Raw genomic sequence first — 17,844 nt, 5'->3', positions numbered from 1 at the left:
GTACGTGCCCAAGATCACAAGAGGAGAATGGAAGAGAGGGGGTTGTGTCCTGACCATTCCCCTTGGGGGTGATTTATCACTTTCTCTCTCTCTGTCTCTCCTGTGAGTGCACGTGCCCTATAGCAAAAACTCTCTTAAAAAAAAAAAAGGCACCTGCAGTTGGCATAATGGCTGCGTTGCTGGATTCCCATGTAGTCAACTGTGGTTCGAGTCTTGGACCCAGTGGCTTAAACTTATGCTGGGTGCGTGTACATGTGTGCCCAAGATCCTGAGAGGAAAAGGGATTACAACATGGCCATCCCCCCTGGTGGGTGATTTCTCACTTTCTGTCTCTTTCTGGTGAGTGCATGTGCCTTATAGCAAACACCTCTCCAAAAACCCCAAATAAAATAAAAAAAGAAAGACTATTTTTAAAATTTGTTGTAGAGCACATGTGCTCTCCAGAGATAGAGAGAAAAGTGAGAAAGCAAGCCACAGGTCCAAAAGTTGAACCAGTCAGCCATGTGAGACCAGTACCTTAACCAGCCACCACCACCTGCTGGCCTTGAAAATTTTTTTTAAGAAGACTTATTTAACTTTAACTAATTAATTTATTTTAATTTAACCAGAAAGGGACAGAGTGAGAGAGAGGGAAAGTGAGAAAGCAAGTCACCAGGTCTGGGACTTGAACTGGGGTCAGCCATGTGGGAGTCCAGTGCCCTTAACTACCACACCATCTGCAGGCCCCCCCAATTTTTTTTTTTTTTTTTAATTTTACCAAAGGGCACATGTGCTCATTGGAGACAGAAAGTGTGAGAGGAAAATGAGAAACACCCCTGTGGGGAATAGTTACACCACAATCACTTCTCTATTTCTCCTTCTTTTCAGGATTTTGGATGCACACCTGTTTTTTTTTTTTTAAGTTTCTGGATCCAGGAGTCAAACTGTGAGATCAGCCATGTGGTATCATCACCTTAACCACCATACCATAGGCTGGCCCAGAAAATGTTTCTTATTGGGTTGCAAATAAATATGGAAGCAGTATACCAACTACCTCAATGACTGAGACACACTTTCCCACATGTACTGTCCAGGTCCTGGGTACCACCACACCTATGAAGTCTGTGACGACAAGTCATAAGTAGGTGGAAATGTACCTGGAATCAGAACAGTCCTCTTGTGTCATACAGCGGTGCAGGGTCCACTCACACCTGCTCTAGAGCCTTCCTCTCTAACTAGTGTCCGGGAGAGCCTCCGATCTCCTGAGAAATGTTCTGCTCTGTATGAGCATGCAATGGAATTGTGAAAAAAATAAAGATGACAAAACACAGCTGTTACATCTTTTTTTTTAATTTTAAAAAATATTATTCTAAAACAGAAACTCCATTAATAAAGTTATAGGTCTATTCCAATAGTTTAACATATCTTTTGTTAACATTCCACTCAGAAGGTAGAAAACCACAAAGTTCTTCCGTAAGGAAGAGTGCAAATGGAACTGTAATATTGCATTATTATTCTGTATTGAATGCAAACTCTGAAGACAAGGAAATACAATCGTTTAATAGTTTCTCTCTAAATCATTTTTGCTGAGGAACTGCTCACTTTATATCCTAGGTGCTGCCTTGTTGAGCACTGCCCCCATAACATAGCAGTGATGAACTTGCACCAGTTAGCGTAATAATGCTGCCTACATCCAGTCTGCAGGACAGCTAATGGACAAGCCCTCTGCACCACATGTCAATCAAGTAGAGAAACCACATACAAATGAGCTCTACCCAAATCCTCCAACTTAACAATTTTTAAACAGCAAACACATAGTCAAGATCATCTGAACACCATACCCAGAAGCACAAACGTACTTGTTTCACAAATGTTCAGCTTCCTAATAATGGCACCCTGCATCAGTCAAGGGCATATCACATTTTGAAAAATCAAGAGTGAGACATAAACAAACAAGGGCATTTGCAGGAGGCAGAAAATCCTGTTCTTAGGGGCAGACAGAAAAAACCTGGCTAAAGAAATAGGTTCACAGGTATAATTAGAGCTTGATTCTCTGAGTATCAATCCTGGAGTCATAGTTTCACAGATAGTCTTAATAGTTTACATTAGTATTTTCTTATACAACAATTAAAAAAAAAAACAAAAACTACCAAAACCCAATCCAAGTCATATTTCCTTCACTTTACTCTAGGCTGGTTAGTGGGGTCTCATGAGATGGTGCAGCCTAATGTTCTAAGGAAAACACTCTGGTTTCAAGATGATGCCTTGCTATAGTCATTATTACTTAGTTCAAAGTAAAAAATTAAATTCAGAAAGTTGTGAAATAATGAAGTTTTTTTTTTTTTTAAAAGTGAAAAACAGGAGATTTAAGGTGATAACTCTTAAGAGTAACCTTAAGAGTTACTTGTCTTAAAATTGCACCCTTGAAATGGTTCATAGCAAAATCTAATTTCCCATTAGTTTCATCGAATGGGTGAAACCACTGTCAGTAGCACTGGGACTGCCAGACCAGGCTGCTCCAAGGCCATTACCTTCTTATGAAGCCATGGAAAGAAAGTAACTCTGGTGCCATGTGGGGGGGTTTGCACTTATCCCAAGCAAGACAGTTTGGTCTGCTCAACCCCACTGTGTGCCTGTGAGAAGAGAGTGAGGCCATTTCCACAGGATGCTTAAGGACAAGGAAATTGAGCTCATTCTGGAGGGTGTGAAAATCTCATGTACAAGGAGCTTAAATGTCAATCTTACCAGCTTTTTTTTTTTACTGGAATAATCTATTTGTTAAGTACACACCACAGGAGTGCCCCCACCATCTGGAAAAAAGAACAGGTAGAAAAATACACATTAATAATAGTAAAGAAAGTATTCAGGGCCACCTGAGACATGGTGTTTAAAGTGGCTGGACTTCACATGGCCAAACGTGTGGTCTGAGTCCTGGAGCAGCTTGAGAAACATGTTGGACTTGTGTGTAGCATGCCTGAAATCCCAAAAAGAGGGAGAAATGGAGGGGAAGTGATTGCAGCATGACCATGCCCCATGAGGGATGCCTTCTCACTATATCCCCTTTTCTCTAATGAATGCACACACCCTCTGGAAAAAGTTATTTAAAAATGTATACACTTGGGGACCGGCAGTTGGCGTAATGGCTATGTCACTGAACTCTCATGTAGTCGATTGTGGTTTGAGTCCTGGACCTGGTGGCTTAAACTTATGCCGGGCGCGTGTGTGTGTGTGCCCAAGATCCTGAGAGGAGAAGGGATTGTGGCATGGCCATCCCTCCTAGGGGGTGATTTCTCACTTTCTGTCTCTCCCTTTCTGGCGGGTGCACATGCCCTATAGCAAAAATACCTCCAAAAAAAAAGAGTATACTTCCAAGATAGGCAAAAATGTGGTTTATGTTAAAGAATAAGGAATATATGCAAAATAATTTCACTATGAAATGTCTTGATTCTCATGTAACTCAATACTCATTTCATATTAACCAGATCCAACTGCTCTGATAAATCTCTATTTTATGTGCTTTGAACTATTTCCTTCCTCAAATTTTCTGAATTACACTACTAAAAGTTACTTGTATTAATGTAATCTGGATTTTGAGAAATCAGTACCAGCCAATGGTTGGCTGTCAAAACTTAAAAGCAATAGACTTGAAGAACCTCCACAATCATGATCACTAAATAATAAGCGAAATTCTTAAACCTGGGCCATAGCACATAAAATGCCCTAATTTTTGGACAATGGTCATCACACCCTTCTGTGTGCTCACGCTGACACGCTGGCTTTGCAGTTTATGCTCTGCAGGAGAGCAGGTAACTCTAGCACAGAAGAAACTACATAATGCGGAACGGGGGATGACTTCAGTGGCACTATTCCATTTTTATTTATCCAGACTGTGGCTTTCAGCCCTGCGCTGAGGCCTCCTTGTATATCGGTTTCTAACGTGTCACCAACCATCACACAGTCCCCAGGCTGCACTCCAAGGAGATCACAGCAGTGGTAAAATATGGAAGGAGCTGGTTTCTCCTCTTTTTGCTCTCCACCTACAACAATGGCATCAAAATAGGACTGACAGGCACAAGCCTCGATCTTCTCCCTTTGGGTCTGTCTGTCGCCATTCGTTAACAAAAGCAAGCGGACCTCCTTTCGCAGGGCAGTGAGCATGGCTTTCACTTCTTCTGCTAGTGTCATGTGCTGTAAACGAGTAGATTTCCACAGGAAGTAACATTCTTCGGCCAAGTTCCGGTTGGCTGTACCACCTTTGGTTTCCTGGATGGCTTCTTCCCAGTGCGAAGTCCTCAGGTCAGTAATGCAAGTGCTATAAGGATGTAAACATTCCCTGCTGAGTTTAACTTGAACTTTATCACAGATGATTTTAGCTTCTTCTTCGTAATGGTATTTCGACTGTAAGAGCTTAATCACCTAAATAAACAAAAATAACTCTATTAACACTTGTCTTTTCCTCTCCTTAAGTTCACTTACTTTTATTTATGATAGAGAGTACATCTGCACTTACAAGAAATAAAGAGAGAGACCAGTAGATGGTGTAATGGTTATATCGCTGGACTCCCATGGAGTCCCAGACCCGGCAGCTTAAAACTCACGCTGGGCACCTATGTGTGCATGCCCAAAATCCTGAAAGGAGAATGGAGAAGGGATTGCGGTGTGGCCATTCCCCCTGGGGGGAGCTCTTTCTTGCTTTCTGTCTCTCTTTGTCTCTATGTCTCTGGCAAGCACATATGCCCCATAGCAAAAATCTCTCTTGAAAAAAAAAAAAAAAAAAAAAAAAAAGACAGAGATGGATGGGGCCAGCAGGTGTTACAGTGCTGGACTCCCATATGAACAACTGCAGTTTGAATCCTCGACCCAGCAGCTTGGAAAATCACACCAGGCACATGTACATGTCCAAAATCCCAGAAAATAGAGAAGGGATTGCAGTGTGGCCATCCCCACTGGGGGGTGGGGGTGGGGGTGGTGTGTGATTCTTCTCTTGGTGTACACACGTGCCCTATAGTAAAAACTTTTTAATTTTAACTAACAAGTCAAGGTTTTTATACCTCCATGGCTATATCACCATCTTTTTTCTTTTTAAAAAAAAAGAATTATTTTATTTAACTTTATTTATTTATTTTAATTTGACCAGAGAGGGAGAGAAAGAGAGAAAAAATGAGAAAGCAAGCCGCTAGGTCCAGGATTTGAACCATGGTCAACCATGTGGGAGTCCAGCACCCTTAACCACCACACTACCTGCTGGCCCTGTCACCATCTTTTCTAGCAACATCAATAAAATTACTCTTTCATTTTTTTAAAAAAGCCTTTGTTATATGGTTTGAGTGCTCATCAGAGAGACAGAGTGAGTAATCACCCACTAAGGGATGGCCATGCAGGCACACACATCTGGCATGATTTTTAAATTGATTGGTCTGGGGCTCGAACCTTGGTCAGCCATGTAGAATCCAGCACCTTAACTACCATACCACCTGCTGGCTCCCTACGGAATTCCTCTTAAGTGATCAATAAGCACTGTGAAGCTTCAGCAGCCCTACTGCTACACAGTAAAAGGATTTGAGGACTGCCAAGGCTTGAGCTCAAATACTGGCTCATGGCTAGTAAACAGAGCTCCCAGGGAAGATCCAAATTCCTATTATTGCAATTGGCAAAATGGTCACATGCTCCTGGGGCTTTGAAAACACAGGATTAGCTTACCTTAAAGGGGAGATGTTGGTGATGGCATACTGCCCTGAGTTTCAAAACACCCTCCTATTACAGCCCTTGAATTATTGTTCCTTTTTGTTACACGGAAACTAATTATAGATTTGTTCGAAATAATATTATTACTAACAAATCATAATTAACAATTATTTATATAATAAAACTATTAACATATTTAGGAAAAAAGTTTATCAGTCATTTACATACTGATTACTAGTTCGAATAGAAATAAAAGCTCAGACAAATTAGTACACATTCTTCTTTTTAAATTAAAAAAAATTTTTTAAAATAATTTTTAAAAAGAATTATTTATGTATTTATTTACTTTTAATTGACCAGAGAGAGAGAGAAACAGAAAGGCAAAGCAAGAAAACAAGCCACCAGGTCTGGGACTTGAACCGCAGTCGGCCACATGGGAGTCCAGCACCTTAACCACCATGCCACCTGCCAGCCCCCAAAATGTGTTTTATTATTATTCATACATTAAATCGCTATAAATCATTTAGATTGTGAAGATATTTTACCTAGCATGATATACACCTCAGTCCAGCCCAGTTGAGACCACCATACACATCCTCGTCAACACATTCTTACAAACTCGCCTAACACCTTCATTGAGAATAAGAGTTTGGATTGAATTGAGGGTGGAGGAAAAACATCTCTAACTTGGAGGTGTGATGACATTTTGTGTATAGGGTAAGGCAGGCATGAAAAGACTGTAGCAAAATGAGCTCACCAGTTTCTTGCAGGCCTGCAGAAAGGGGTCAGCAGGTAGCATTGTGGTTAATGCACTGGTCTCCCACATGGCTTGACTGTGTCAAGTCCCAGACCTGGCGGCTTTCTTCCTCACTTTCTCTTTCTCTGGTGAGTACACATGCCTTATAGCAAATTAAAAAAATAATAATAAAATAAATCTTAAAAAAAAAAGTGGGATATCAGATTGTAGACTGAATATAAACTCAGACTTCACCCACTGTAAAAGCTTATCTAAGACTTGTTCTTAACATAAACATAAAGGAAATTATATTCTACTTCCTCAAGTAAAGATAATATTATCGGGAACCAGCAGTTAGTGTAATGGCTATGTCGCTGGACTCTCACGTAGTTGACCGCGGTTCGTGTCCCGGACCCGATGGCTTAAAACTCACGCCGGGCACGTGTGCGTGCGTGCCCAAGATCCTGAGAGGAGAATGGATTGCGGCGTGACCATCCCCCCGGGGGGTGATTTCTCGCTTTCTGTCTCTATGTCTCTCTCTGTCTATCTGGCGAGCGCACACGCCCTACAGTGAAAACCTCTCCAAAAAAAAAAAAAAAAAGATAATATTATCAATACTAGAGTTTAGCTAACTGATTTTAAAACACTTTTTGAGGGCTAGTTTGGGAACCATATAACACTTCCTAACACTGTGACTAAAAAGCATTTTCTGACTACCAATTATAAGATGTGAAAAGATTGAGTTCCAAATAAAACTGATGTTAAAACAAGGCTCACAAAATAAGGTGAATGCTTGCACACAGCCTAAAATTCAAATAGTACTTCAGTTATTTGGCCATGTGGGAATTCTGTATCCATCACGCTACCTGCTGACCCCATCTGTTATTTTTTAAAAAAATTATTTAATTTTATTTATTCATTCACTTAGTTTCTATTTTGACCAGAGACAGACAGAGGGTGAGAGTGAGAGAAAGAGGAAGTGAGAAAGCAAGCCACCAGATTCAGGACTCGAACCCTGGTCAGTCATGTGGGAGTGTCCTGTGCCTTAACCTCCACGCCACCTGCTGGTCCCCCCATCTGTTATTTTGAATTAAAATATCTGAACATCAGCTACTCAGTGAGGCCAAATTTGACCAACTTCTTTAAAACTGTAATAGTTTCTCCTCTCATTTTTTCTAACACACCTACAAATATAAATGTATTAGATTCATCATGGTCATTGTACATTTACTAAAGTAGTGTAGATTCACAATGCAGAAATCTTTTCTGCTTTGTTTTCTGAGAAACTACAGGTTCCTGTAGGCTTCCTTTCCAGTAATGACACTGGAAGATATGCTTGAAGAAAATGAAAAAAAAAAAAAAATCTCCTAGATGATTAAAAAAGTAAAATTAAAGGTAATATATAGTCAGTATATGACCCCTTCTCCCCAAGTCCAATGCCATGACTAAACTTTTTTCCCTCCTCCATTCCTAAATGAAAGCTGGCATGTTATGTGAATAGGTCAACATTTATACATGACATCATATACTTATATGATAAAGTATTCCTTGTATAATCAAAAGCACACAGTTCAATTATGGTTAGCCTATCCACTCTTTCAGCATCCATGCAACATTTATCAGCTTGCTCCCTCTCAAGGAACTATTTAGCTGATTACGCTAATCATAACAGCCTTTGGCTAGTGCATTCAGAGATATCTGCACACAATTAAGAGTAAGTAAGTAGGGGTGCAGAGATCTGGGAGAAATAAAATCTAGCTTTTGTTTTATGATTTTTAAAAAATTGCCAGAGGGCATATGCACTCACCAGAGAAGACCAGAGACAGAAAGAGGGGGAGAAAGTATCCTCACTGGGTGTGTGCTACAATTCCTTCTCTTCCATTTTTCCATCCTGTCAGGATTTTGGGCATGCACACACATGTACCCAGCATTTTATTTCATATTTTAGGATTTTGCCATAGGGTGTGTGCACTCATCAGAGAGAGACAATGAGAGAGAAAATGAGAAATTACCCTCTTGGGGGATGACCAAACCACAATCCTTTCTCCTCTTTGGATTTTGGGCATGCACATACACATGCCCAGCATGATTTTCAAGTTGCTGGGCCTGGGACTTGAACTGAGGCCTGTCATGTGGAGTTTAGTGCCTTAACCATGATGCCACCTGCTGGCCTGCTCCAGTATGTTTTCAAGCCACTGGGGTCAGAAGTTCAACCACAGTTGGCCACTAGACCACAAAAAATGTCACTGTGGCAGGAAGGTGGAGGATGAATTGGATGTGGTAAGCCTGGTGATAACATAATAATAGCCTGAGAGAGGAGTCCAGCTCTAAGTAAAACAGGGCCAGGATGGAAGGGGTCAGTTGGGCAGGGTGGATGGTGGTATATTCACTGAGTGAACGCTGATGCTATGTACCATACTTCGCATGTATTACATCAACCTACCTGATGGGGTTGTCAAGGACTGACATAAATCCTTAAATTTTATAAGGAGGATCTGAGGTTCAGAATCCAGAAGTAATTTGCTAAGGTATTTTTAGCGAGGCGCTGGGAAAACCTGCCTTTTGGTCCTTAGCAGTTCTTCCTAAAACGAGCATTTATTAATAATTGCAACACATTGGATCTAGCTTGCCAAGAACACACAGGTAAATATGCATTGTTCCTAGCTAGAGAAACAGGAGGCAACACAGCAGAGCACCGAGGTAAAGGTCAAGGTTATAAAGATGGCAGGAAGAGCCAACAGGTGGACTGCTTCAGTAGTCGTTAGTACAGACATTAATGTCCATAGATTCCAGCAATTCGAGAAGTGGCTAAGGACCTATAAAGCCTATTTTATTGTAGTGACAAAGGCAGAACCTACATTGGACTGACTGAGGGATAAATAAAAGGTAGAGACGTGGAAATAATGGGCATAGATAACTTCTGAGAAAATGTCTGTCCAGAGATAGGCGCCATCTAGCGCAGGAAGAGGTGAAGGGAGGTGTTCTTTATTTTTTTAAGCAGGGACAGCCATGAATTTGGATAGGAGTGGACCACATTAAGAATGACACAGTACAATGAGTTGAAGTTCCAGGAAGACAAAAACTCCTGGAGGGAGCATGAGGAGGGTTGGGACCATTTGCTTCCGAAAGGGCTCTTTTCACACCTGACAGAACTTCCTTTTTACCTTGAAACTGAAGGCAAAGGGGGGAAAGCAGGAGTGGAGATCCTGAAATGGACTCCCTGAGCTGCACGGACTTTGCGGTATCACCCCAGAAATGCCCAGGGCCACGGCCCCTGCAAGGAGCTGGGGGCAGCTCTGCAGAGAAGTCTCTGAAGCACTGTTTGAGTGAGGGCTCGTCGCTGACAGCTGAGTAACTTCTTGGGTCAGAAATGGGACTGCCCTATCTGCGTCTCCCCGAAGATCCTCGGAAGATCACACGGTAGGGTGACGACCCTCCCAGGGGCGACCACCGAGAGCCAGGCGAGCGCACCAGTCCTGGCCAGACCCGGTGCATCCAGGCTGGAGCCCCCCGCCACTCTGCAGTCGTGGCACTTTTAAAGTCATCCTTCCGGGTCCCAGGCGCTGGAACCATCTGCAAACATCCAGCCCCAGGAGCCGGGCGCCAGGCAGGTAGACCGGGCCGCCGGGCCCAGGGAAGGCACCTCCCGGCACTGACCTCAGCCCCCTCAGCCCAGGGACAGCCCACGGGCAACCCAGGTCTCAGAAGACTCAGCGGTCAGTGTGGAGGCGTTGGAGCCGGCTCAGGGAACCGGAAGGCAGGAGGTAGGGGCCGGGGCGCGCTGACCCGCCGGAGCGGGACGTTACCTCCAGCATGCCTCTCCTGCTGGCCTCCGCAGTGTGGATGAGCGTGTTGTCCAGGTCAAAGAAAACGGCCCGCACCCGGCTCAGCCCCATAACGCGGGCCGCGCGCTCCACGCGCCCAATCCTAGACGTGTGCGCCTGCGCAAGAAGAGTAGGCGCGCGAAGGAGGGGTGGGCGGAGCCTTGAAGTCACCTGACCCTTCCTCGTCGCCTGGAGCCCCGCAGTCCCCGGCTGTAGCCTCTGGAAACTCCCGCGAGATGTCGCGATTGCTGAGCGTTTGAGAACAGCGAGATCCCGCGAGACTCCAGAATCCTGGTCTATAAAATGCACCCGAGGCAGACGTTTGCCTGGCGTGGTTATCTCGGCAGCGCTCAAACGGGGCATGTTCGGGAGTGCGGTGTTCTTCTGCCACCTTCTGCAAGTCTGTTGTCGCTGGCCCGCCCTGCCTCACTGCCCAGGGTGGGCCTGGTGCGCGGCTGCCGCCTTGAAGAGGCGCTGAGGGGCCGGCCACTGGGGTCAGGCAGGTATCTCAGGAGAGGGGCTCCAAGGCCTGACAGCCCGTGTTTTCGGGCCTCATTTCACCTTTTTTTATTTACTGTCATTGACTGTACATCAATACAGTATACAAAAAGATTTTTCCATCCAGTATACATTGTATATGGGCTCAATCAAGAATATTATCATACATGTTATCAGGAACAATTTTCTATTTCTTGTTTCTTGCATATTCCCCTCCCCCGCCCCCATTGCCTACCTCTCACCGTCTGCCGACTCCCCCCCTTCTCCCATGCTGTCTGGTCTGTTCAGTTGTTTTCTATGCCTGTTTTTTTTTTTTATCCACATTTTGATTCAGTAAAGATCTTAATTAATTTAAAGACTTTTAATAGCAAGCACAGCTGATATATACATATTTATGAACTCATGTCTGACTTTCAGCATAAATCTCAATGAGTAAAGTGAACATACTATATAAAGTAGCACTCTCTGGGGCTATATAGTTTATTGCAGTCATTGAATAGGTATTGAGAGGTATTTTAAAATGTATTTTCAAATTTCAGAAAAAGTTTTAGTTTTAATAGATCAAAATAAAAGTGTTATGAGAAATTTGCTTACAATGTAAAAGCCAGGAAAAAGGTTAGGATTCAGTTCAAATAGGTATATAAACCTATCAACAGTTCAAGAGAAGACAAAAATCCTTAAATACAGAAATCAAAGCATCGAAGAAAATCAGTAATGTTCTAGTCTAAAATTAAAAGATCTATTTCACCAGTTCAGAATCACATAATTAATCTCTCTACTATTGAATTTGCAGTGTTAGTGTGGTCTGATCTTTCCTTTTAACTCTGGAAGTTAACATTCAACCTAATAGTAGACTTGTCCCTACTATTAGGCTGGCTGTTCTCTTGGTTGTTTCTTGTACTCTTATTTATTTCTGTGTGTCTGACTAGTTTTCCTGGTAGAGCACTGCCTTTAGCACTTCTTGGAGAGCTGGTCTGGTGTTGGTAAATTCAGGTTTTGTTTATCTGAGAATGTTGTCTTTTTTTCTCATATGAAAGATAATCTTGCAGGGTATAGTATTCTTGGTTGAAATTGTTTTTCACTTAATACTTTCAATATATTTTCCCATTCTTTCCTTGCTTGTATTGTTTCTGAGTAACTTGATGTTTCTCTCTTGCCAATTTCAGTATCTTGTCTCTGTCTGTGGTTTTGGTCAATCTGGTTATGATGTGCCTTGGGGAAGATCTTCTTGGGTCAATTCTATGTGGGATCCTTTGTATTTTTTGGGTCTGGATATTCGAGTGCCTCTCTAGGTTTGGAAATTTTCTTCCAGGATCTCATGGAATAGATTATCAATGCCCTTATTGGTTTCTTCACCCTTGGGGATACCAATGATCCAGATGTTTTGGTGTTTAATGGTATCTATGTTATTCTTTTTTTTTTTTTTTTGTCATTTTCTCAGTCTTATTGGTGAGTTTCTCTAGGTCAGAGGTTCTATCTTCTACATCTGAGATTTGATCTTCTGCATGATCTAATCTGCTTTTGATATTTTCAACCAAAGTTTTGATTTCTTGTATTACAGCCTTCATCTCTAACAATTCCATTTGATTTTTTTTAGAATGTGTATCTCCTGTTTCAGATTGTGCAAGAACTTCCTCACCTTCTGGAACTCAGTATCTCTTCTCCTGCATCTTCTGGAGTTTGCTGTCTCTATTCTCTTGCATCTCTGTTAGCTTTGTCACTATAAATATTTAAAATTCTTTACCTGACATTTCCATGAGTTCCTCTGCATTCTTTGTGGAGGGAGAGCAGTTATTCTTTTCCATTAGTGGAGAGATATTTTCTTCATTTCTCACATTTCTTGTGCCTCTGTTGTACTCTCTGGTCATTTGGTGGATTATACATTTTTTTTTCCTATTTTTGGGAGTTAATTCTGAGCAATCAGAGGAATGTAGAAGGAGGTAAACAGTACCATTTTTTCCCCTTTACACAGTTGAGTCAATGAATATTGAAGATTAATCGACCCTAAAAGTATTCAGATATTTGGCTACTGAGCACCTAGATAGACCTATCTAGAAAATCAGTGTGTGGAGGCTGAGCAGAAAAGTGAGAAAGGTAAAAAGAAAAGGAAAAGAAATAGGGGAAAAAAACAAAGAAGAGAAAAAATAAGACAAAAACAATAAAAAAAGAAGACAATTTTTTTCTTGTCAAAAAATGAAAACCGCTACTCAGAACTCAAATACAGATGGCTGCTGGTTGGCTTATCCTATGGGAGCAGGGGAAAAGGTAAGAATTAGAAAGACAAAAAAGCAACAGAGAGCTAAGTTTAAAAATTAAAAAATAATTTAAAAAATATAGAGAGAGATGGAAAGAGACAGAATAAGATGAGTGCTCTAACCTGGTTCCTGGCTAGACTGGAAAGCAGGAGGGTGAAGTTGGGGCAGAAGGTCTTCGGTGGTCAAAATCCATTTTCCTGACTTTCTGATGCTGGATTTCCCCAGAGCAGCTTAACTTCCTCCCTCAATGGAAATTGTGTTAGTTTTCATGGCTTTAAATACCATCTCTCTTTCTCTATGCAAAATATACATTATTATGTCTTTCCTGAATTTGTTTTATTTCTTCCATGAGTGAGAGTGTGACACACACAGCACCCACAACAAGGGGTGTATCTTTTCTTTTTCTTTATTCTTGACAAAGTGTGTGTGTGTGTGTGTGTGTGTGTGTGAGAGAGAGAGAGAGAGAGAGAGAGAGAGAGAGAGAGAGAGAGAGAGAGAGAGAGAGGGGAAGGAAGGGAGCGGAAGGAGGAAGACAGAGAATAGCACCCTCCACAGGGCTCAGTCATGTCATGATCTAACAAGCTAAAAGCTTGTTAGGATTCTGGGCATGCACCTAGTGAGCTCAGGTCAGATGAGCTAGAATTTCAACTGTAGTCACCATGAAGCTTCAGCACTGCAGTCTGGTAGGTTACTGGCTATGCCACAGACACGGTCTTGATGTTGTGACCCACCCCCAGCCTCAGCCAGTTCTGGATCATGGGCATAGGCACACCTAGTGTGCTCAGGGAGGTCTCCAGATGTGAACCCAGAACATTCTACATGGGTCAGCCGTGTAGAACATTGTTACAACTGTGCCATTGTCCCTGAATTCTTAAGAGGTGGATTTGCCAACTCTTTCCAGACCCAAACACCAAGACGGACACCATCCACATCTGAGCTGAGCCCTACCCTTTTCACAGACTAGGGTAACTGAAGGCTCTCTGTTCTAAACCTCTCCTTCCAGATCAAAACACCTAGACAGGTAGGGTACTCTCTTTCTGCTCTCTGTCACTCTTTAAATTCTTTTTTGGGGGATCAGCAGGTGGCATGGTATTTAAGGCACTGAACACTCCCACATGGCTGACCATAGTTCAAGTACTGGACCTGGCAGCTTGCTTTTTCACTTTCCCTCTCTCTTTCTCTGTGTGTGTCTGATCAAATTAAAATAAATGAATGAATAATTAAAATAATTCTTTTTAAATATTTCTTTTTCCTTTTTTTGGAGAGGTTTTTGCTATAGGGTGCTTGTGCTCACCAGACAGACAGAGAGAGACAGACAGAAAGCGAGAAATCACCCCCCAGGGGGGATGGCCAGCCTGCAGTCCCTTCTCTATTCTCTTCTCGGGATCCTGGGCATGCATGCACACACGCCCGGCATGAGTTTAAGCCACCGGGTCCAGGACTTGAACCGCGGTCGACTAAGTGGGAGTCCAGCGACATAGCCATTACACTAACTGCTGGTCCCCTCAATATTTTTAAAAAATTTTAAATTTCAATTTCTTTTATACATTCAATCACATGTTAATTAGCTTGCAAAGTGAATATTCCAACATGTGTACATTTCTCATCAGCCCAAAATAAAATAATTCTTTAAAAAAAGTTTTAAAAAGTTTTAAAAAAAGTTTTAAGTACTGTATTTTGCCCCTGACCTCTCCTTTCTATTTCTCTCTCTCTTTAGGACATGTTCCACATTTTATTTACACTTTAAGACTAATTTAATCTCAAAATCACATATCCATATACACCTATTTCCTTTTTGTTGACTTCACTTCAACTTAAATGCATGGTTTGTTAAACAAAATTGTAAACAAATATTTACCATGTCTGTTACATGTAACATGCAGGAAAGGCTTTTAGCAGAAGTACATTGATACAAGCCCCAACATTTTTATTATTATAAATACAGGTATCAAGCAATCCTGAACATATTTTTGATACTACTTGTTGTCAGCACCCACACTACTTCAAAAATTAACACAATTTGTGACAATATTTATTGTACCTACTACTTTAAACAATTTTTACTACAGCTCTTTCACTAAGTGAGATGGATAAAGCATGCCATTTCTGCTTTTCCTTCTTGAGATTTTTTACTTTTCAGAAACACACATGCTTACACCACTGCTATCTGACACTTCTTGCCATGCTTTCATCTTGAAAACTTGAATTCTATTTAGTGTACTCCAGGCTTACATTTAAGTCACAGTGCCTTAACAAGAGGAAAAAAAATTGTACTGCATTTTCCCTCTTGTTACCTGAAAACATAATGGGTGTACATATATTAAATATATTCTTATAAATGTCCAGTCACATTTACCATCTGGAATTTTTTTACTTAATGTGTGGGTATTTGCATTGTGATATTTATCAAGACATTTATATGAGTAGAAGGTTGTTGATTTAAGACACATTTGAGAGCCTCTAAAATTAATTTTTGTATGTTTGTCCTTCTGGTGGCTGTGGAAGCTTCATATTTTCTTTGGACATCATTAGATGTTGTGGCTCTTGAAGGATGACTTTAATGTTGTAAGGGTTTTGCCACTTTGTTAACACTGGTATGCTCCGTGAATCCACCATCCCACTGGAATTATTTATTCCATTCATTTTAATTTTTTCTTTTTTTTTTTTTTTTTTTTTACAAATCTAACTGATGGAGGAGCTTCTGGATATTTAGGCCCACATTCTACATTTAGGCTATATATTCTGTTTTCATAATTTGTCTGTGGAGATCACCATCTTCTCCTGCAGTCCCCAGTATCTCTCTTTAAATAAATAAAAAAAAATTTTAAAAAGTATTGTCTCTTGCCTCTGACCTCTTCATTTTGCTAATTTCAGAATCCATCCACATCTGAGCTGGACCCTGCCCCTTTTGCATGGTGCTTGTGTGCTAAGCAGTTTCAATTTTTGTATTTCATGGTGTATATGTGCCACATTTTTTCATTCACTCATTACTTCTTTTGTTGATTCCATGACTTAGCAATTGTGAGCAAAGCTGTAATAAACATGGCTGTAGAAGGTCTTTCCAACTGAGTGTTTTTCTGTCCTTTGGGTAAATACTAAGGAGTGGGATTAGTGGGTCATATGGTAGTTCTGTTTGTGGGTTTTTGAGGAACCTCCATATTAGTTTCTACACTTGCTGTACTAATTTATACTCCCACCACCTATAAAAAAGGGTTATCTTTTCACCACATCCTCATCAGCACCTATCATCATTATTATTATTATTATTTTTATCATAGCCATTCTGACTGGGATTAGTGATATCTCATTGTGGTTTTGATTTGAATTTCCCTTATGATAAAAAATGTCAAATATTTTTCTCATATGCTTTTGGTCATTCGTATGTCTTCCTTAGAGAGTTGTCTGTTCAGGGACCAGTAGACGGTATAATGGTTATATCACTGGATTCCCTCGTAGTTGATCATGGTTCAAGTCTCAGACCCAGCAGCTTAAAACTCATGCCAGGTGCATGTGCATGCATACCTAAGATCTGGAGAGGAGAATGAAGGAGGAGGTATTGCAGTGTGGCCAGGAGGTGATTTCTCGCTTTCTTTCTCTCTGTCTCTCTGGTAAGTGCACACATCTGATATAGAACATCTCTCTCTCTCTCTCAAAAAAAAAAAAAGTTGTTCGTTCAGCCCATTTGCCCTTTTTAAATTGGATTAAAGTTCATTTATCTTATTCACTGCTAGAGAACATGCACATGCATAAGACAGAGACACAGAGACAAAGAAGCATGCTCAGAAAGGTTCTGGTCATTCTGCAATTCTCTTTCTGTAGTCCTCCAGCTTCTCTGGACTTTGGTTACATTTGACAAAATCTGAACCTGCTGTTGGCCACCTGACTTCCAATATTACAGTTCAGTTTGCTACCAACTGCCCCACCACGCTGCCCACCTTATTTAATACTTTCAGCCAAATCCCAGACAGCATACCATTTCACCAAGACATCATCCATTTAGTCATTGGTGCATGTGTTTGTGAAACCTGGATCTGTAGGTACCTCCTAAGCTGCTGTTTTGTTACATGCATGGCTGTAACTGCAGCAGCTGAACTGCTGGTTCTGGGACTTGCTCACAGACACTTGTTGCACAGCGTATTTCCCACCAAAATGAATGGGTCTTGCTGTTTTAGGTCTCTTGCAAAATCAATCTTGGATAGAAAGCTAAACAAAAATTATTTACAATGTTTTTGGTTGTTTTTGTCTCCCCCTGCCCGCCCCATCCCCTTTGCTTTTGTTTCTTTTATCTTACTTCTCAGCTTCCACACACTGGGTGTCTAGATGGGCCTGGGTGCACAATAGCCAAACATCTGAACACTTTTAGTGTCATAAAAATCCTCAACCCCCCACTGAACCTGCTGCACAAAAGTATAAACTCTGCTTCATAAATCTGAATTCAAATCTCTTTCTGTGGCTATCACATTGCAAAACACAGTAGAGGAGAGAAATTAGCATAGACATCCCTCACAATAAAGGGAAGGCAGATGAGCTTATAGTTGCAGAAACCTCCAACAAATTAGCCAAAGTGAAGACACCACCAAGTGACTAAACAGAAGAGAAACTATAAAGTGAGCAGCAGGGAGAAATACAGAGCTGTAGAGAAAGCATGTCTCATCCCGTCCTGCATGCCTTTGAATTCTCAGTTGAAATCCCACAGCTCAGCCCAGGTGCAGCTGTTCTCTAGAAACTGGGGGACCTTTGTAATATCCCATTCCAATGACAAGAACACAGGTTGCTTGGTGAGAAACAGTGAAACGAAACTGCAGAGAGATTGCGGGCCATCTCTTCTCACAAGTCTCTGAATGCTCAGAATTAGCTCCAAGAAATT

General features: G+C 41.4%; 1 protein-coding gene and 1 pseudogene across 1 annotated transcript; both read right to left on the bottom strand.

Moving 5' to 3' along the window:
- Nucleotides 1-3,537: 3,537 nt before the first annotated feature.
- NANP (N-acetylneuraminic acid phosphatase) lies at nt 3,538-10,363 on the bottom strand. The gene is made up of 2 exons (XM_006163593.3): nt 10,207-10,363; nt 3,538-4,395 (listed from the first exon to the last, which is right to left on the bottom strand). Exons 1-2 carry the CDS (start codon nt 10,294-10,296, stop codon nt 3,739-3,741), a joined length of 747 nt encoding a protein of 248 aa, XP_006163655.1. The 5' UTR covers nt 10,297-10,363; the 3' UTR covers nt 3,538-3,738.
- Nucleotides 10,364-15,409: 5,046 nt separating this feature from the next.
- LOC114005143 (ubiquitin-conjugating enzyme E2 variant 2 pseudogene) lies at nt 15,410-15,736 on the bottom strand (annotated as a pseudogene).
- Between the last annotated feature and the right edge of the window lie 2,108 nt (nt 15,737-17,844).

The sequence above is a fragment of the Tupaia chinensis genome, unplaced genomic scaffold (genome assembly GCF_000334495.1).
Source record: "Tupaia chinensis unplaced genomic scaffold, TupChi_1.0 Scaffold142716_1, whole genome shotgun sequence".
In the NCBI taxonomy this organism is placed as follows: Eukaryota; Metazoa; Chordata; class Mammalia; order Scandentia; family Tupaiidae; genus Tupaia; species Tupaia belangeri.
The sequence above is the reverse complement of the archived record's forward strand: the minus strand, read 5'-3'. Positions and strand labels throughout refer to the sequence as shown.